Raw genomic sequence first — 21,407 nt, forward strand, 5'->3', positions numbered from 1 at the left:
GGGCCCGGTTCACCCCTTTTGAATCTGTGTGGAATGTGCCTTCCCACGGCTAAGATTGAGAGTTGGCATGAAGGTTGACCAGTGAGTTTGGGGCTCCTTCCTAGTTTTCTCAGTGCTTACACCGCTTAGTACAACGTTCTAGAGAAACTAGATTCCTCTAAGGATGACATTCAGAGCAAAGAGGATGTTCTTTTGAATTTGTAGACCTTCCTAACTCTTAATGTTTCGGGAAGTTTTGATCCTAGGTGCTTGCTTGTTTTATTTGCCAGGATTCCAAAAGACGGTGGCCGGGTGTAGGCTCTGGAGCAGCCAGTTTTCCGGAAGGGGCCAGGGCTACTGCCCTGGCAGATGGGTTCTTAAGGAACGCCTTCCTCTCAAGTTAAAGGGCTTGCAGCGGGGTGCTTCGCAGAAGCTCGAAGGCGTGGAAGTGAGTCTAAGGCAGGAAGCTAGTCCCCAGTTCAGGACGCTGAAGCAAGAGGTACTTGATGTATCTGAATTGATCTGAAGGGACCTGATTTAGGCTTCCTCGCTTGTCCCGGATTTGTCTTGCGCTCCTGTTTCTACTCTAAGTCTCCTCGGGCTTAGACAGACTCAAGACAGTGTTGGGCTTTCCATTCATGTAGGAGCCCTGCTCTCGCCTGAATTGGAAATACCACAATCACTGTTCCCGTAAGGAAAATGGAAGGCTACTCTAAAACGCGTTGGAGGAGGGAGGGGGAGGCTGCCTTTCATCATATGGGGTATAACTTACTTTCAACACAGAGAACAGATTTAAATTTGAGTGTTTGTAATTAAACCCCTACTTATACTTAGCTCATTAAGGTACAGGATATTTAATAACCCCGAAAGTGTCCTCATGTACCCACTCCCCCTTCCCAGCTCTCTGCCTCGTCAGAGTTCTGGTTTCAGTCAACATAAAGTACATAAGGTAGTTTTGCCTACTTAGGGACCAGGTATAAATGGAATTACTCAAAGTGTCTTTTTTCGTGTCTGGATTCCTTTGTGGAACATAGTGTCTGAGGTTAATTTACCTTTGTTCCATATATATATATATATATATATATATATATATATGAATATATATATATGAATTTGTTATATATATATATATGAATTTTGTTATAGTAAGGCCTCCCTGTGCTAAGGTGTACCTTATGAGATGGATAAAAATCTACAGCTGTCACCACAGCCAAAGCTGTCGCGAGAACGTTCTTTTCTCAACCCGAACCTCCATGTTCTCTGTTGCTCTTGTTCCCCTCCCCTAATTCACTCAGAGAAACCACCCATCTACTCCGTGTCTCTTTAGGTCAGGCTTACTTGCCTAGGACTCTGTGTGTGAGGGTGGGGTCGTCTGGAATAGCATAATGATTTGCTACCCATCCTCGGCTCGCAATAGTGTGGTCCTTGTAACCATCAATTGCTATTGGTTGATGAAAAGGTACTGGGTTGTGTATTCCTTTCCCCAACTAACCTTTCAGTGGCTCCTCACCTTTCACCACATCGTGGAAATGGGAACTCCCTCGGACAGCTTTCCAAATGGCGTTCACTGTTTTGTCCTTCCTCAAAGCAACGTACACACGTTCGTCAGCTTGAAATCCTTGCCGGCGTTCGGTATGCTTGCTCATCAGTTTTCGTTCAGCCTTCCCAGCGAGTGTGTGTCATCAGCAGCAGCTGGGAGGTGTGAGTTCTGAGAACTTCTGAGGGGCATCTATCTCCCTGTGCTTCCAGACAGCCACATTTCCGTGAAGCTTTCTGATCTCCAGCTCCTCCTTTTCTCCCTGCCCTCTAGGGATTTACTTCACATTGTGGATGGCATTCCTTTGACAGAAGCTAGTGGTGTGGCTGTTAGATCTAGAGCTCCCTTCCCAGTTTTTGAACAGTATCTCTCCAATGAGCAGATATATGTGGGTTTTACTTTTATAAAATTCTATATCTCTCCTTTCTTTTTTGTTCCTTTCTTGTCAGTGTTTTTTTTCTTTTCTTTGAAATATTTACCAGTTCCTTGGTCCCAAAGATCTGTTTTTTTCTGGGTAATCTGTGATAGTGTTACACTTTATATATCAGATTGGTTTTTACATAACCAGAGGTCATGATAGTGACAGGCATTTTTAAATTTGACCAGTCACAGCCAAAATACAGTAGCATAGGTAGAAATGCGTGGATTCAAGCTCCTGTCCAGGGTTTGCAACACAGGAATAGGCTTTGGCAGCAGCCTAGCACCCTTTCTCTATGCCTCCTCCAGCAGGTCTGCCTTGATTAACATGCCTGCAGGCCTTTCCTTTTCTGACTGTTCCATTCAAAGTTAAATTCTCCCCGTGAGTAGAGGGAAAATCATACTTCGCTTTTATGATTTGATATTGGTTTAAAGTAACTATTTCGATTTTTGCTTAGCAGACTTCTAGTTTGTATCTGTCTGGTGAGGGAATTGACAGGTAGTGTTGAAAGCCTAGGAGGTGGGGTTTTAGAAAACACAGCTGGTACAAAAGAAAACATGTGTTACTCCATCATAGTGCTGCTTCCTGTCATTCTTGGGAATTCCAGAGTGTTTGGAGTGTTTGAGTTTTTTGTTTGTTTTTCTTTTGTTTTTATCTCAGTGAGCCTTTTGTTAACACTATGGTTAATGCTAATGATCTTATCCTAAAGTGGGCTCCTTAGATGACCTCACTATAGTGCTAATCACTAGGGAGACCAAGGGGTTAAGGATTAGAGGGTTGGAACTTGCAGCATCTCCTAACCTCATCCTAGCTAATGACCACCAGTCACCTTTGTAATGTTCCGATAATCATTCAGTGAACATGTTCTCCTGAGCGCCATAAGCCATCTATGGGACAGGTAGAACCCAGTATATATATGACCAATACACAACCATCGTGACAAGAGTTTTATTTACCAGTGATGTCAGCGGCGAGTCCAGGGAACAGCAGTGGAATCAGAAAGTGACTTCTAGCTTTCCCTTGTAACCACCCCCACCCCTGCATGGGATCCTGGCAAGGAAGTGGGGCATTTGCTTCATATTTCTGAAAGAAGGAAGACCTTACTTTCTGGACTGTCATGGAGTTGAGATGTCAAATGAACTTCTCTAGAAGTCAAATATGAAAACGGAGAACGTCAAGTATTATTCCCTACTTTTTAGGAAAAAACATTTTTAGGCAGTATTTGAAAGTAGAAGAAATTAATAACATGGTCATGACTTGGAGGATACATCAAACTCTGATACTAAGGACTGCCAGCACGCAAGAGGCAGGATAAAAAGATATTTTCTCAAAGTACCAAAACTGGTGAGAAGCCACCCACCCAAATGTGATCACTATCAAAACACAAGTAACTCTTACGTCTTTATAAGAGATAAAGTTATGCGTTAGCTTGTTTGTTTTTAATGAAGATTAGATGTACTAGCAAGGGACTTGTTTTTTGTAAAGCTACAGTGTTTCCCATATCTGGGAGCAGAAACCAATAAAATACAGGGACTGTGTATGGTAACGTGGAAATAGACCCAAACTAGACAGAAAGTCTGGGGACAGAATGGTCAAGTGCCAAAATCTCCAAGTGCTTCAGCCATTGCTTTTTGCACAAGATGGAAAATAGCCCTATTCTCAGGCCAGCCAAAGGAGTAAAGAATGACTCTGAAGGTGACTTAGATGGTCACTTTCCTGGTGAACATATTGGTGGACTCTTTTAAAGGTCACACACGCTGCCTTGTGTGAGCCCAACAGCACAAGGGCAGATATGGTGACGCAATGATCTCTTGTTATCAGAGTGGGTGGACCAGGTGAGACCAGCTGGTGTCCAGCATAGGAGCAAGGGAAACTGAGGCCAAGACTTACTATTTATCCTCCTGGTCCAGCCACCTTCTTCTTTCTCCCTCTATACCATGAGATTCCTTTCTCCCTCTGCAAAATCCTCCACGTTCTTCCCAGGCTACCCCAGTAAATTCTGCTCTAGGTTTAGCTACCCCAGGTCTGAGCTAGAAGGAGGGGATGATGAATTCCACTGTGTGTGTTGCACTTCTAGAGTCTTCACGGAGAGGATGTTTGCTCCCTGCTTCAAATCTGGGAGCCTTGATTTTGCTTGGGCAATGTTTTGTTTTTTTGTTTTTTTTTCCTTCCTTCCTTCCTTCCTTCCTTCCTTCCTTCCTTCCTTCCTTCTTTCCTTCCTCTCTTCCTTCTATTCTACTTCTCCTTCTTCTGCTTCCTCTGCTTTTTTCTTCTCTTTAATTACAGCCCACATGGTATTCTTGTACCTTAAATACATACATACATATATATATTTATATATAAATGTATATATAAATCTCATATATATGAGATTTATGAGTAATGCATGAGGACTGCCACTATGGAGCACTTTTTAAAAAGGATTATCATATTTGGAAAGCAAGCAGATGAAGGGGAAAGGTAAATTTACTTTCAGAAGTATCACCTCCAGCTCGTGTCCTCAAGTTACGCAACCAAAACAAGCAACACTTCAGTCGGTACTGTTAATGTGGATGGTAGGGTGGTCAGATGAGCATGAGAAATGGAAGCAGGACACTGAAGTCTATAGATTATTCTAATAGTGTGTGTGTGTGCATGTGTGCATGTGTGTGTGTGTGTGTGTGTTTACATGCCTCGCAGCCTAAGTATAGCAGCCACATGATCATTTTCTGGAGTTGGTTCTCTTTCCACCTTCACAGCAGTTCCAGGGATCAAACTCAGGATGCCGGGCTTGCATGGCAGGTGTCTTTACGCAGTGAGCCATCTCACAGCCCCAATGGCTTAGAGCATAGGGGCTGTGACCCTCCAGTGAAGGCGTAAGTCACAAACAATTCCACACCAGTTTGGAATTATGATTAACAGAATGGTTATTTATTTAAAGGAGAATAACTTACAGATCACCATCCCAGACAACAGCCCTCAATGCAATCAGGAAGGGAGCCTAGTCACCAGAAGCTGAGCCAGAGAGAGAGCGAGCGCAGAGGGAAGTGACCGCTTTTTTAAAGGGAGAGAGACCATGCCCCAATGTGCTGGTATCTCAGCGGCTATTGGCTGAAGGAGTGGAAGGAGCTCCCGCAACACTGCAGGACCACACAGGTGTTCTAGGATGACTTGCCCCGGTGTGTTTTGAGGCATGTGTGCTTACATCCCTTTCCTCTTCAGCTGCTGACCCCAGACTATCTCACGTTTGTCGCATTTGTAACCATGTTTGCGTATTCGTTGTTATTAAAATAAGCAAAAATTACATGGCGGGAAAAACCCTCATTGACTCTGCAGTGAACTCTAATTTTAATGGGTTTGCATTTAGAAAAGACATCCTGCTGGTGAGCATTAAACTTTCCTTGATACCACAGTCAGAAGAAAAGTGTCCTAAAGTAAACCAGACTTGAAGTTTTGAAAATATATCTGGGCTTTCTCAACACAGAGATGAGAAAAGATTAGCGAAGTTGGAACTGGAAGAACCAAGTCCAGGTCCAAGGTCGAGCCTTCTGTTTCCCTTCTGTAAAATGAGAACAAAAGGCAAGGGTTATAGATCAGTTGGTAGAGTGCTTGTGTGCCATGCATGAAGCTCCGGGTTCAGACCCCAGCACTGTATAAAGCCAGGCAGAATAGTGCTCTGGGGATGTAGAAGCAAGAGCATCAGAAGTTCAAGGCCATCTTCAGCTACACAAGGAGTTGAGAACAGTCTGGGCTACATGAGACACTCTCAAAAACTAAAAGTAAAAACTAAATTAAATGAGACCAATATTACCTCCAGCTCTACAAAACTAATTTTCCTGCAGTGTAAAAATTACCGCAAGAGATCTGACATTTTTGTTTCACCTAGAAAGTGGAGTGTGCCCAGAAGAACTGGCAGGAACTTGTGTATATTCTCACACCCTGTATCTCCTGCCTGATCCTGGCATCTTCCCTTTCCATCCCACTGTCCACATAGGCTAAAGTTGTTTGCTTGCTAAGTTCATTTCCTGTGATCCTTGAGGGCTCAGTGACTGCCAGGTACTTTTTAATCACTTAGAATGGAACAATGAACCATACAACATGCCTGACTTGGTGCGACTTATACACCAGGGGCATAATTTTTATTGCCTTCCCAACTAACTGTAGTTGGACCACATAAGGAGTCAAGAGATAAAGAATCCATGGTCCTTTCAGCATCCCAGGCACCAAGGGCACAGTCCCAAATCTCTCAAATGCATGAAGATAAATTTGGGTCAGTAGCCAAATCCTTAGTTAACAGAGATGGAGTGTTCCACATGTAACCAGAAAATGCCACCCTCTTAACACCAGCCTTCAAAGATGGTCTAGCCTCAGTAATTGGCTGCATGAGATAACTATTCCTATGAGACCATTAATAAGATAGGAAGGGAATCCCAGCAGACCCAGCAGAATCCCGGGAAATGGGAAAAGAAAGCCCATGGTTTCTGGGCTGAGGGCATTAAGTGGAGAGTGGCTGACTCCAATTTACCTCTGACAGGATTTCTACAGTGTCAGCATCACTTGCTGTTGGAGCCTTCCAGAATGCAATTCTCATGCTTTCTAAGCTGAGAAGTCCAGAGCGTTGTTGACATAAATGGAAATGATATTGGCCTGCTTTAATGTAACAAAAAAGTTGTGTAGCTGTTTAGAGCACCTTGCACAGGTTGAGAGAGGAAAGGATGTGGTGTGCCTGAATGGCACCTCTACCTGGACACCTGCTTCTTTGGGATGAGTGCCCTCTTAACTGTTCTGAGCACTCAGCGTTCATGTTTGAAAGGTTTTATGTTAAGTCTCAGTGTCTGCCATGGATTTGTGGAGCAAGGTTGTCATTATATTATACAAACACTTTATCTTCCCCATGTAAAGAGGCTGTGTCTGTAAATTCATAAAGTGACAGATGGAAAAGCACCACCACCCTGAGGCAAGGTGGAGTGGATGAAACGATCCTGGTAGGAGTTAGGAGATGATGATTCCAGTCTTGATCACAGTTCCAATCCAATGGTTAGATATTTTTCATCTAGTCATCTTCAAATTATAATTACTATAATGCTTTGATACAAAATACACAGGAAGGCATCATATCCAAAGCCTTCCTATAGATTATCTCAGAATATAGCCAAAATCAAGACCATCAAAAATATCTCTTCCTACGAAGTCTGATCTCAAGTGAAGATATAATAAACACCTTTGTGCTCTCTGTAATCCATGAGGAATGGAGAATAGGTATTTTCAAATATAGTCACCACACAGGCTGGTCGTGTTTGTCATTTGCTTTCTAGGCAGTGACTAAGATCTTATGCTTTATGTCTGAAGTTTGAACTTCATGCAGCATCAACATTAGGAAAAAGTGTGAAGAATTAATCACACACACACACACACCCTATGAACAATCTGCAATGACACATTTAGAGAAGAGCCCACTCATAATAAAAAGTGGAATGATTGTCTTAGAAGTCCCACCTTGCCGGGCAGTGGTAGCGCACACCTTTAATCCCAGCACCCAGGAGGCAGAGGCAGGCGGATTTCTGTGAGTTCGAGGCCAGTCTGGTCTACAAGAGTTAGTTCCAGGACAGGCTCCAAAGTGACAGAGAAACCCTGTCTTGAAAAGAAAAGAAGAAGAAGAAGCCACACCTCCCATTTCCAGATATTCCTGGCGCCAGTGGAAAACATAGGGTGGGGGTGGAGATATGAGGGAGCTTTAGAAAGCTGGACCTTTATCCAATTAATTATCTGAAACATTTCTTTTATTTATTATTAGCATGGGTTGGGGTGGGGATGGACACGTGTGTGCCATGCTGCACTTGCAGAGTCTAGAGTTCAGAAGCAGCTAACTCTCGGGAGATTGTTCTGGACTTCCACCTTGCTAGGGCTGGGTCTCCCTTTGTTTCTTGTACTGTGTGCTACAGGCTTCAGCCTGTGAGCTCCTGGGTAGTTCTCTTTGTCTGCTTCCCATCTTAGGATAAGAGTTTGGGGGTTACAGATTTTTGCCATCACATGCAACTTAGTGGCACACGCCTTTAATTCCAGCATTTGGGAGGCAGGTGGATTTCTAAGTTCGAGACCAGCCTGGTCTACAGAGTGAGTTCCAGGACAGTCAGGACCACACAGAGAAACCCTGTCTCAAAGAGGAGAGGGAGGGTAAGCAGATCAAACTCAGACCATCGGGCTTGGCTGAGCCATCCAAATATTTCCCAAGCGATTCTTCTAACTGAACAACTAGAACTTCTTCAAGGATAGGAAACCTAACAGATATCTCAGCTGTTTCTTGTACAACAAGTAGGATTCCAGACAAGGGACAGTCGGGTGGAAAGATGAATTTATAATAAACGAATGTCAGTCCATGTGTTAAGTGTTCTCAGATCCATGGGAAGTGTAGTGTGCAGATATCAGAAGGCTTGATTAATTCAGTCTGTTCACCTGGAAGCACTTGCCCTGCTACAGCTAGACACAGATTCGTTAGCTGGTGTCTGGCTTAGGGTCAAGCATGTACTGACTCAGCGCTCATGGGTTATTAGTAGCTGCCCATAGCCATAGTTTGAGAAAACACTAAAGAAACCCGATTCCCTCTGGCAACAGTGAAAAGGGAACCCTCTGGGGGGGGGGGATTTACCAGGAAAATGTGTGAACAGTAATTCATCCCTCCCATTTCCAGCTTCACAGTAGATGGACGAACATCATTTTTTTCATAAAATGTGTGGAAATAACCAGCTTTTGGTGCTATCCGAGATGCCAGAGCAGGATAAGCGAGGCTAAACTTCTGCTTTCTTTCCGTTTGACCAGCCATGAATTGCTTCAGAACTCCACCAAGCAACTCTTGGGTCTATCCCACTGTGATACTCTGCTTATTCGGATTTTTCTCCATGTTCAGGCCCTCCGAGTCATTCTTAATCCCATTTTTGTCTGATCCCAGTAAGAATCTAACCGAAACAGAGGTAAGCTAATGGGTATGTATCTTAAGAGGGGTTAATTTCATGGGACTTAAACAAGGAGGAAGGGGTATCATTCAACTTACAGAAAGATAAAGACTTTGAACTCCAGGGAGCTCCATTCTCACATAATTTATTACATAATAGAACTGCTCTTTCCTCCTCACACCGGCAAAAACATTAAGCAAACACTTCACGTGGACGAGGAGTGTTTTAATTTTCAGAGTGTCAAAGTTAGTCTGAGTACACAGGAGCTTCCCAGATCTCCATTGGTTCTGTTACACTCACCCCGAAATGAAGCTGTTCTCTGCCTCGGGATTGTTTCTGAGAAACCGATAGGCTGCTTCAAGCAGGATGAAAAAAGAAAGTGTAATACAATTGCCTGTCACGTGACAATGCCCAGAGGAAAGTGCACTGCATAGGCAATGGCGCCCCCATGATTATAACTATCGTTGTCTTAACTGTAGCTAAAACCATAGCATCCCAGAGAGTTCCTGTCGCTTTAATAACACTGCAGCCAGTTGAAAAATCACACCTAAACTTTTATGTTTGTGTTTATGTGACACCAGTGTAAACAAGATTACTGCTCTGTCAGCCAGAAGAATACAACACATATTTACATATAATATGCAGGGTAAACCTTGATAATGATGGTAAATGGGTGTTACTGTCTATGCATTCACTGATACGTTTGCCATTATCTTGAGGTATATTCCTGCTTAGCAAAAATGAAAGTACCATACTACCCTAGCATCAACCCGTGCATCCTGTGGTTACTGTATCTTTTGATTACATCGCATTTTTCCGTGATTAAGTTAACCTTGTGTCTTATTTATCAAGTTCCTAAGAGCAATAGACTGCTATACACTAGATTGCTGGTCTGTACTATAACATGTAAGTTCTTGAAAGTACTCTCTATAAGCTTTGCACAGAGCAAATTGGCCAAAGACATGTTTTCAAAGCCTATCGGCAACACCTGATTGTATTTCTTTGTGGCACTTACTCAGTTTGGAAAAACCACTTATCAGCAAATACGATATAAACAGATTTAATTCCCTGATCCACTTCTCTACCTGGAAGGCCAGATTCTCTTACTTAAAGAGATGCTTCTTACTGGACATGGTGGCACAAGCCTTTAATCCCATCACTCTGGAGGCAAAGGCAGGTGGATTTCTGTGGCCTCAAGGCATAGTATATTCCAGTTTAGCCAGGACTATATCCCTCCCTTCATTTTTTTCTTTCTATCTAAAAGCTGCAAGAAGAAAATGTACCAACCCAACTAGCAAATCACCGTAGGCTGGCTTACTGTCGCCCACCACAACTATGAAAATACTGTGTGGAGTGTGGCATTGTCGAGAAAGCTGATTGGTACTGGTTATCAGTAAGAAACTGGCAAAGACAGTAGCCAAGTTCATTGTGTAAAACACAATGGCTTCAAAGTTTCTGGGACAGAAGCATGTCATACTTAAGACCAAGGTCACAGAGATGGGCCAGAATTAACTTAACCCATCCTCCAGGCTTGCCTCTGTATACACTATGGAAAAGTGAATTAATTCTGCTCCATAACCGCAGGTCAGTTCTGGGCCCTCCTGAGACCTTGGGGGATCCAGATGTCAGTGAGGGCAAGTTCCGTGACTCAAAAGACTGCACACTCACCCGTCACACTTAGAGATCACTAACAATCTTTTGAACCTTTCCTGCCTATGAAACTTGAATGCTCATGTGTTTGCCTTTAAAGAGTGATATGGCCCACATCAGACTTGACAAATCTATAGCCATGGATAGGGCGAGAGGAGCTTGAGAGCCCAGCAAATACAAACCAGAAGGAAATGAAATGCATTACTTGTTCCCCACCTGGTAATTTGATGAGACCATTTGCTCTTGCTATCAATCGTGTGTGTCCACTTAGATTTCCGACAGAGGGAAGGTGGTATGGATCAGCTGTTTTACTCTTTACATTGTGAACTCTGTACCTGACATTGCTCATCTTTGCATACAAGTAGATAAATAAATTTTAAATTTATTTATTGTTTCATGTGCATTGGTGTTTTGCCTGCATGTATGTCTCTACGACTGTGTCAGATCCCCAACAGCTGGAGTTACAGACAGCTGTGATCTGCCATGTGGGTGCTAGGTGTTGATCTCAGGTCCTCTGGGAGAGCAGTCAGTGTTCTTAACAACTGGACTATCTCTCCAACCAGGCTTGGGTTTTGGTTTGGTTTGGTTTGGTTTGGGTTTTGTGAGGCAGGGCTTCTCTATGTAGCCTGGGCTATCCTGGAACTCACTCTGTAGACTGGGATTTTTTTAAGAACTTGGAAATCTCAGGGAGTTCAGAATATTTAAGTTTAAACTGAACTTGGAATTCTTAAAAACTAATTTACTCAACTGTTACATGCTACTTATACTTAAATTTCTTATATAGTTCCGAGGACACGTTATCTCACTAGAACTCTTCTACTGCGATACCCTTAAGTATGTAAGCTGCTCGGAGTTCTGGTTTGCTTATCTTTTTCTTTACCATCCCCCCATAACCCCATGCTGGGTTTTTTTGTTGTTGTTGTTGTTTTCATTTAGCAAGGACATTACTTTCTTTTAGCAATTTACCTGTAGATCAGTTTTCTATTACTTTTCCCCCATAATACAATGAATACCTGATTAGATGTGACTTTGAGGTAAAAATCTACCCCATGTCCCTATGAGATATGCTGTGCTTTGGAGTCACCCCTACATATCAACTCCACAGATGACAAACGAGGTCCTTCCCGTTTGGACATACTCCTACCTGGCCGTGCTGCCCCCTGTGTTTGTCCTCACCGATTACCTGCGCTACAAGCCGGTCATCATGTTACACATCATGTCCTTCGTCGTCTGCTACCTGATTCTCTTGTTTGGCCAAGGTGTGATGCTCATGCAGGTGGCCGAGTTCTTTTTTGGGGTCGTCTCAGCCACAGAGATAGGCTACTATTCCTACATATACAGTATGGTCAGCCCAGAGCACTACCAGAAGGTGAGCAGCTACTGTCGGAGTGTTACCCTGGTGGCCTACACAATGGGCTCGGTGCTGGCCCAGCTCCTGGTATCCCTGGCAACTGTACCATACTCTTACCTCTTTTACATATCCTTGGCCTGTGTCTCTGGGGCATTCATTTTCTCGCTTTTTCTACCAATGCCTAAGAAAAGCATGTTCTTCCATACAACGTATGACAGAGAAGCCCATCAAAAGCCACTGGGGCAAGATACCGTCCTCGAGGAAGCTCAGAACCACAAGACAGCTCGCACAGAATTGCCTGCCACTCCAGGGAATCTAGGGGACAGAAAGCTGAGCAACCCAGAGCCAGAAAATGTGACTTTGAGGGTCTTTGTGCGTTGGTTTGAAGATCTGAAGGAGTGCTACTCCTCAAAGCACCTGTTTTACTGGTCCCTGTGGTGGGCTTTTGCTACGTCGGGCTATAACCAAATCCTGAACTATGTTCAAGTCTTATGGGAACACAAGGCACCCTCTCAAGACTCTTCTATCTATAATGGAGCAGTGGAAGCTGCTGCAACCTTTGGAGGTAAGTAGACATCTCTATCCTCCCCTGCTACCATCTGAAGGGTATTGCTCCAGATGCTGAGCTTCTCCTTGGTGATTAATTAGCTATATTCAGAAAGTAGAGTAATTTCTTTTAAGTTGGGGGCAGGGTATGTATGTGTGTATGGCTGTAAGTGCACAGAAGAGAGAGGAGGACATCAGCTGTCTCCTAAAACAGGGTCTCTGGCTGACCCCAGAGCTAGACTAGTGGTCAGTCATCCCCAGTGATCCAACTGTCTCCACTCCTTGCAGCACTGGGATGGCACACATGCACAATGCAATCCAACTTTTTACAGGTGTTCTAGGGATTTGAACTCAGGTCCTCAAGTATAGTGATGAGGCGACGGGCTGCATTCCTGCTGCCTGGCTCGCGGCCGCCTGACTAGCTTATGCGCCAAAATAATTACACACAAATTGTATTCTTTTAAACACGGCCTGGCCCATTAGTTTCATCCTCTTTTTGGCTAATTCTCACATCTTGATTAACCCATTTCTGTTAATATGTGTAGCACCATGAGGTGGTGGCTTACCGGGAAAGATTCTAGCCTACATCCATCTTGAGTCGGAGAATCGTGGAGACTGCCTCACTTCCCTTCTTCCCAGCATTCTGTTCTGTTTACTCCACCTACCTAATTTTCTGTCCTATCAAAGGGCCAGGGCAGTTTCTTTATTAGCCAATGAAAGTAACACATAGACAGATGACCCTCCTCCATCATTTCCCTCTTTTCTGTTTAAACGACAACAACAAAAAAAGGCTTTAACTTTAACATAGTAAAATTACATATAACAAAACAGTTATCAAGCAAGAATTATAGTTACAGTATTTATATCTATTTTATCTTTTATTATAACTAAGGAAAACTATAACTATAACTAACCATTCTTCAACTCCTTCAAAGACTCCAGAAGGATATAATATTACCTAAGTAAATGAGAAGTAACTTTCAAAATTCTAGAAATGACAGAGACATCTCGCTGTCTGGACAGTCACCCAAAGTTTCTCTGGACCATTGGGGCATCCATCTTCAACCCTCAGGCCCATATTATCCAGCAGAACATTCCCATGAAGCAGGAAATTCCAAAGACAGTTCAGTCACTTTCTGCTGTGTCCTGCAGAATGTCGTGTAGACTCTTTCTTAAATCAGGAACCCAGAAAGACCATCTCACCTTTAGGCAAGTTCAGCAGTCCTCTTTCTGGGAGTTCTTTGTGTCCAGTTTATGCAACAGTCCAGGCAAGAGCAGTTTCTTGCCCAAATGGCTAACCAACTACATAAGGAGCCTCTTCGATGCCCATTTTCCTCTTGAAGTAGATTGGTGCTGCCAGGAGCAGACATGTCTCATTGTCATGAAAAGCCCTATGTTATTAAAACATTAAATGCCATATTCTGTAGTCTTTGAAAGATATGAAGAATGCCTATTTAACTGAAATATATCTCTATATATCTAGAAAATCTAACTAACATGACTACAAGCTTGACTATTATTGATGATTATCCATTAACAACCTATATACATTACATTTTTAAATGAACTACACAATCACAATACCTTAGACAAGGTCAGAAATACATATACATATAACAAAATTGACCTTAAATTTATATCAATAGAGTAAAATTTATACCAAATTCATATCTATATCATTTCCTCCTTTAAATATAAAAGAACATTTATAAATAATATTTGGGAATATGGACGTAGTTATTTCTCTCCAAACTTCTTCCTGCTGTATAGGGGCACTGTTAATTAGGTCTTTCATGGAATAACCTGTATGTAGGTTCATCTCAGTCATCAGTTGAGTGAAGTAATTTCTGAAGGTATTCACGGCAACCTTTCAGGAGGGTGTTGTCTATCATACCATATTGGAATAGAAGCAATCCACAGGGTCTCATCCTCTGTGAAAACAAAAGAAGGACTTTTCCAAAGCATCATAACCTTAGATCCAAATTTTGAAGTCAAGGTATTTTCAAAATATCTATCTTGGATTAGTTCAGCCGCACCTGTAAACAAATATCTTTTAGCAGCTGATGCTCCTTCCTCAGCATTCAAACAATTCAAAGAGAGCATAATTGCATACAGTATCAAGATTCTCTGTGTATTTTCCATCTTTGTGTGGCTTTATTTTAACCTCTATTTCATTTATTTTTACTTTTTGAGACAGGTTCTCTGTATATCTTTGTCCTGGAATAACTCTGTAGACCAGGCTGTCCTTCAACTCACAGAGATCCTTCTGTCTCTCCCTCTCCAGTGCTGGGATTAAAGGTGTATACTACCAAACCTTGAACTCACAGAGATCTATCTGTCTCTGCCTCCCAGGCATTGGGATTAAAGGTGTGGCTACCACACCTTGAAGTCACAGAGGTCAATCTACCTCTGCCTCCCAAGTGTTGGGAGCAGACCCGAGAAATTGCTGCTACCAAGAAAACATGCTTTACTCTATTCTTTCCCACGCTTTCTCAGGCTTTCTGTGGATTCAGTTATCCACGTCTGGGCGCCATTTATAGTGATGAGGCAAGCAGGTCTGCTTTTCATCCCGCCTGGCTCCCACATGGCTAGCTTTACACCTGAAACAGATGACCCTCCTCCATTACTCTGCTTCCATAACAGAGACCTCTTACCCACTAAACCATCTCCCCATTCAAGGAAAGAAGGCACTGGAAAAATAAGGGCACAGTGACTTTTTATGGTATATGTTGCAGTTATAAATAACTCCAGAGTATAAAGCTTAGAACTAGAAAGGAATATCTTTCTAGTAGAATCCACAATCCATTTTATTATTAAAATAAATATTGGTAATGTGCCCCGTTCCTTCAGTATTGAAAGTACGTTCATGAGTTTGAAAGTTTGATGATTTGTTTTACTCTTAGTTTAAAGATGAGTGGCATCAACACAACTTCTATTCTTTATCTTCTTGGTGTGTGTGTGTGTGTGTGTGTATACACACATGTGTGTGCACATGCAGGTACATGTGAAAGCCAGAGGACAACTTTAAGTATCATCCTTTGGATGCCATCAATCTTATTCTTTTTTTTTTCCTTTAAAGCAGGGTTTTCTCATTGGCCTGTAACTCACCAAACAGGCCAAACTGTCTGGCCTGTTTGCTCCAGGGCTCCATTTGTCTCTGCCTCCCAATCACTGTGAATGCAATACACTCCCATGCCCAACCTTCTTTGTGGGTTCTGGGGCTCAAACTCAGGTCTTTGTGCTTGCAAAGCAAGGACTTTACTGACTAAGCTAAGTCAGTTCTTTGTTTTGGTCTTTTTAAGCTTGTATACAAGCATATATTGTATGTTGGGCACACGTCCTCCTGTGCTTATGTGCCCTTCCTTTTCATTCCCCTTCCCTGTTGTTTGAGTTCCTGTTTAGAGTTTTGGATGCAGGTGTTGTAGACATGGATCCTCTGCTGTATGATAGCAAAGACTTTCTTCCCATTCTGTAGGTATCCTCTTCATTTGACTGAGTTCCTCCGCCCTACAGAAACTTTGAATCTCACATGGTCCCATTTGTTGACCGTTGCCCTTATTTCCCGAGTTAGTAGAGTCAAGTCAGTTTTTAATATTAAAAGAAAGTGCAGAATTTTTATTATTAACTCTGGAAAATACATGAAGGTTTTAAGGATCTTACGTGGAGAGTCTTCTTAGGGACCTTCACAACTCTAGGTTACACACCAACAATTTTCACAAGAGGCTTTTTCATGCAGTTTCTGTGTTGCTAGACTTGGATTCTAATATCAAAAAGACATTTTCCTTTGAAGCACACTCTCCATAAATATTTATATACTTGTCAGTAGAACGTAAATGTTACCTAAGACTTTGAAGATGTGTTTCAGGAAGTGGGATATTTCCACACCTTCCTCTAAGGAAAGCTTCAGGAATACGGGGAACCTCTGATTTATTACTGTTTCCCTCTGGGGAGGCTGCAGCTAACTCCTGAAAGCCAAGGCAATGCCAGAATTAGATCACTGAAATTTTTGCTCTTACGGCCAAAATTCTCGGGAAGAGCTCTTCTATTGCAGATCGCCTATGGGAAAAAAGTGGTTTAACAGTTATCAATAATTTGAGCCCTAAATATAATTTCTTCAGTTCAAGAGACCTTTTCAAGAACTGACTGACTACAGTCAATTCTTCACCTTCTCAAACCCTATATATCAGTTCAGGTCCTTTTTGTCCAAAGCCTTAAGAAAATCAGGTCAGCTGTAGCAGAAGGATTACTTGAGCCCAGGAGTTCAACGGCAATACAGGGAAACCTCTAAAAGGTCCCCTCGGTCTAGGAAGGAAGGGAAGGAAAGAGAAAGGAAAGATGGATGAAAGGAGGAAGGAAAAAAGATAGGAAGAAAAAAAGAAGAAAGAAAATTGGGGCACCCGTTGCTTGAAAACTTACAGTTGAGAACAGTAGAGCAACTTACTTCTAAGACATTTTCAGGCTTGCTCTCCTGGGTGTTTTTTAAATGACAGGGCCACTGTGTTCCTCACACTGCTGTGTTTAGGCACTTTTGTCCCTTCTGCCTAGTGTGTGCCTGATATGTCATCTATACTCATTAAAGTATAGGAGTGAAGTAGTTGGAAACAATAGCAGGTGATGAAAGAAGAAAACCTACTTGGAAAAAAAAGTCCTTTAAAAAAAAAAGTACTCCGGGTGGTGGCGCACGCCTTTAATCCCAGCACTCGGGAGGCTGAGGCAGGCGGATCTCTATGAGTTCGAGGCCAGCCGGGTCTACAAGAACTAGTTCCAGGACAGGAACCAAAAGCTATGGAGAAACCCTGTCTTGAAAATCCAAGAAGAAAAAAAAAAAACCAGTACATTCATCGCCTTTAGGATTGTTCAATAGCTGAGTTTTGTTGGCTTGTTTGCTGTGTCGCTATTTTCTTCCTGTAAAGCTTGACTTCTTTGTCTCTGTCTGTTTCCAGGAGCTTTGGCTGCCTTCACCGTGGGCTATGTCAAGGTCAACTGGGATCTCCTGGGAGAGCTGGGTCTGGCCGTCTTCTCAGCTCTCATCTCCGGCGCTCTGTTTCTCATGAATTACACACTCAACATCTGGGTGTGCTATGCGGGCTATTTGGTGGTCAAATCTAGCTATATGTTTCTTATAACCATAGCAGTGTAAGTGCCGCCTCCCACCCAACCCCCTCCTCTTCTTTGGGTTCCTAGAGATGCTCCAGTCAGTTGCAGGGTCAAATGCTAACTCCACATTGAAGGGAATTCAATGAAGCCATCTTTTCATTCAGCTGAATATTGCTGAGTCATCGAAGGGCAAATTAAAAACCAAAACAACAGCAACCCAAACCTGGGATGTGCAAATCCAACACAAGGATCCATGGTCTACTTCTGATTTCTTCTTACTTCCAATGGCTTGTCATAATAAGGCGTGGTGTGACTTAGTTTTAAATGCCATAGGTTTAGATTTTATCCCTAGCCTCATTTAGTTGCTTAAGAAGTTCTAAGCACATACTTTCTGGGAACAAAACATTCTCAGGAAAGTTATAAAAAAGTTGGACTTGGGGGAAAAATGATGCAAAAATGATAAGAAAGCTTCAGCTTCACTTACACCTGGAACTGTTGCTTTTGAATCTTTTTTTTTTTTCCAAATAAGGTCTCTGAAATTCAATCTCCTTTAATACTTAGATCTGCTTTTTAAGAGGTTTCGGTTTGCATTTCTTTTTTAAGAAATTATTTAAAAGCATGTGGCTTATATGGGAGCAGACTGACTACAAGAAGCTTTCTTCGGGAGCAGGCCATGTAGCTCAGTTGGTAAAGTGCTTGTCACATCTGCATGAAGTCCTGGGTTCGATTCCCAGCACTATAAAAACTGCAAAAGAGATCAGTATCAGCTCAGGACCCCAAGACCGAGGTGTGGCACAAAGAAGATTGACTTGCCCCAGGGGGACAAAGGGCAAGGAGTAGGAGATGGCAGAGACAGGAAGTAGGCGAGAAGGAAAGGGAACCAGGAAGAAAGAGAAGGGTATTGTCCATAGAGGGAGGAGACAGATGTGGCACATCGGAAATTGGCAGATTATTAAAGGTCAAAGGGGAAACCCTGTGATAAGGTGAGGTTTTTTTGTTTTTAATTGAACATTTTGATGAGGTGAGCCAAAGGGGGCTTTTCATTGCTAGACTTCAATACTTTTGATAGTTGGACCTTGGTGGTCAGCCACAGGAGGAGGAAGTGGCAAAATAAGGGAGTAGACCTTGGTGGCTAGCTTTAGGAATGTAATCTAACCGTTTTTAGCAAGGTAGCAGGAATGGGGGAGAAGAGCAAGGCCTGACAGAGCCGCGTACTCAAGTGGGCTATTGCCCCGTCAAACTGGACATGGTAGACCACTCCTGTTTTCAGAACGTGGGACCTGGAGGCAGAAGGATCAGAAGTTCAAGGTCATCCTTGATGACCTAACAAGCTTGAAGTCAGCCACATGGGTCTTGACTCAGAAAAGAGGAGGAGAAGGAGAGAAGGAGAATATAGTTTCATTTGGTTTTAGTCAAAAAGAGATGAAAAACATGCCTTTTAGTTCCAAGATACATTTGAAACATCATGACAAGCTTCATCGACTTTCACTTTTAATTTGTGAAAACCATTTGACAAACGGTAAAACATTGGAATATGAGCCCTAATGCAAATATCTGAAGAAAACGGAGAGACCACTAGTTAGCAAATGTTCTGGTTTCATTTCGGTTGCTGTGACAGCTACTCTGGCAAAAAGCAACGGAGGCTAGGGAAGGATTAATTTGGTTTATAATTCCAAGTTATAGTTCAGCCTTTGTGGAAAGGGGTCATGCTATATCCGTGATCAAGAGCAAAGAGAATAAATGCACCCTTGCTTCTTGCTCAGACCTCTGTCTCCTGTGTCCAACTCCCCAGCCTGTGGAATGGTTTCCCCCACACTAATAATCCAGACAGTCCGGCAATGAAGTGTGCACAGGCTAGCCTGATCTAAACAATCATCTTTAAGACTGCCCAAGTAATAGGTTGTATCAAGTTGATAGTTAATAGCCATCACAGAAAGCTAAGTTTCTCACTGAAATATCTTGGTTTAATGCATTAAACTCAAAATGCCTAGTTTCATTTCTTATGATGAGGATTGAAAGGTAGAACTGTTATTATTCTTTTGCAAATCGGAGTTAGGTAAGGCATGCCTTAACAACATTGTTTTCAACTCTTCTTTTGTTCTGATTTTTTGTTTGGTTTTAACAGAAGGTCTCAAGTACCTCCTAAGTGGCCTTGAATTTGATGTGTGGGAAAGAACAACCTTGGATTCTTCCAGCCTTTTGAATGCTGAAATTACAGGAATACTTCACCATGCCCAGCTTCTGCCTTTCCTTTAGTTAAGAATTTTATGTATTTAGGGCTGAAGAGATGATTCACTGGTTAGGAGCACTAACTAACTGGCCTTCCAGAGGACCAGAGTTCTCAGCATCTACATGACAGCTCACAACTGTGCATAACTCCACCTCCAGGAGATCTGACACTCTCACACAGACATACATGCAGGCAAAATACCAGTGCAAATAATTTTTTTAAAGAAAAGAATTTTATTTATGCCATGGTTGCTAAATGCTAACTCAACCTTTAATGACAGATTTCAGATTGCCGTTAACCTGAGCGTAGAACGTTATGCCCTGGTGTTTGGCATAGACACCTTTATTGCCTTGGTGATTCAAGCCATCATGACTGTGATTGTGGCAGATCAAAGAGGGCTCCACTTGCCAGTCACCACTCAGGTAAGCCGCAGGACTCCTGGTTCCTCTTGACATAGTAACTAGGAATATAGAAGACCTAGGTTGCTTCCAAGATCATAAAACTAGCAATGTGGAAAGCTTTAAAAATTATTTGGCTATGAACATTTTAAAATATGCAGCCCTTAATTATAACACCAACTGAGTTTAGAGTAACTAGATTTATAGCTACCTGAAGAAGGCAGGTAAGAAGAAACCTCAGCTTTTACAAGTCATTACACTTAATCAGCCTTCAGACACAGAACACAGACAGAACCCCGGAGCTACTGGAGTTTCCCTTTATCCTTGCTGAGGTAGCTAGGATTGAACCTAAGCAGCCTGCTGAAAAGGCAGACCCTTAGTCACTACTCCACATGCTTACACACTTAACCTTAGTTCATTTGAGATAGAAGAGTCCAGTCAGAATACCCTTATTAAGTTCTGGGTCCCAATTACCCCATAATTCAATCAAACAAGGAAGGTTGCTATATATTACCAATGATATGAACTGTCAGGTTTTATAAATAGCTAATTGTTTCTTTTCTTCCAGTTTTTAGTTTATGGAAGTTACTTTGCTGTCATTGCTGCAGTCTTCCTGATACGAAGCACATATATTATCTACTCAGCCAAGTGCCGAAAGGAAGTGGAAAGCCTTGCTGCTGCTCAGAGTCCTAATGAACCACACCTACAAGAGCCAATAGATGTGTCAACAAAGTTCTAACCCAGTTACATCAACTCCAGTCACAAAAGGGAAGGATTTTGAGTTGGGCAACCAGAAGTGCCTTGCCACACCCGGATACTCTGCCAGTAAGGATTCAAAAATTACAACCAAACCTCAGCGTCAGGCTATATGTCTCTGTGCTCAGCTAATTGCAGGCACTCCATATAGGCCATCATTGCTGTATTGGTTACTTTCTGAATGCTAGAAAAATACCTAACAAAATGCAACTCAAGGGAGGAACTCAATTTGTTTTGGTTCACAGTTTTGGAAAGTATATTCCGTTATGGGAGAGAAGGCATGGCTGCAGAAAAAGGTGGCTGCTGGAAACATTGCATCTGCAATCAGGAAGCTGAGAACAGTGAAACTTGGTATCCAGTTCATTTTCTATTCAACATACTATCCCAGGCAGGGGAATGGTGCTGCCCACATTTAAGATGAGTCTTCTCACCTCAGCTAACCTAATGGAGATAACCCCTCACAGTTATTCGAAGAGGCTTACATCTTCAATGACCCTTAATCCCATCAAGTTGACA

General features: G+C 42.5%; 1 protein-coding gene across 1 annotated transcript; it reads left to right on the forward strand.

Moving 5' to 3' along the window:
* The first annotated feature begins 472 nt into the window (after positions 1-472).
* Slc19a3 (solute carrier family 19 member 3) lies at positions 473-20,979 on the forward strand. Its single transcript, XM_057762433.1, has 6 exons — positions 473-478; positions 8,730-8,881; positions 11,619-12,429; positions 17,354-17,546; positions 20,018-20,159; positions 20,704-20,979. The coding sequence occupies exons 2-6, from the start codon at positions 8,732-8,734 to the stop codon at positions 20,872-20,874; spliced, it is 1,467 nt and encodes a 488-aa protein (XP_057618416.1). The 5' UTR covers positions 473-478; positions 8,730-8,731; the 3' UTR covers positions 20,875-20,979.
* Positions 20,980-21,407: the final 428 nt, after the last annotated feature.

This window comes from Chionomys nivalis, chromosome 2 (assembly GCF_950005125.1).
Source record: "Chionomys nivalis chromosome 2, mChiNiv1.1, whole genome shotgun sequence".
In the NCBI taxonomy this organism is placed as follows: domain Eukaryota; kingdom Metazoa; phylum Chordata; class Mammalia; order Rodentia; family Cricetidae; genus Chionomys; species Chionomys nivalis.

Coding starts and splice junctions, on each gene's coding strand:
- Slc19a3 (XM_057762433.1), top strand. CDS start 8,732: ATGAATTGCTTCAGAACTCCACCAAGCAACTCTTGGGTCTATCCCACT. Junction 12,430..17,353: donor AGCTGCTGCAACCTTTGGAG/GTAAGTAGACAT, acceptor GTCTGTTTCCAG/GAGCTTTGGCTGCCTTCACC. Junction 20,160..20,703: donor ACTTGCCAGTCACCACTCAG/GTAAGCCGCAGG, acceptor CTTTTCTTCCAG/TTTTTAGTTTATGGAAGTTA.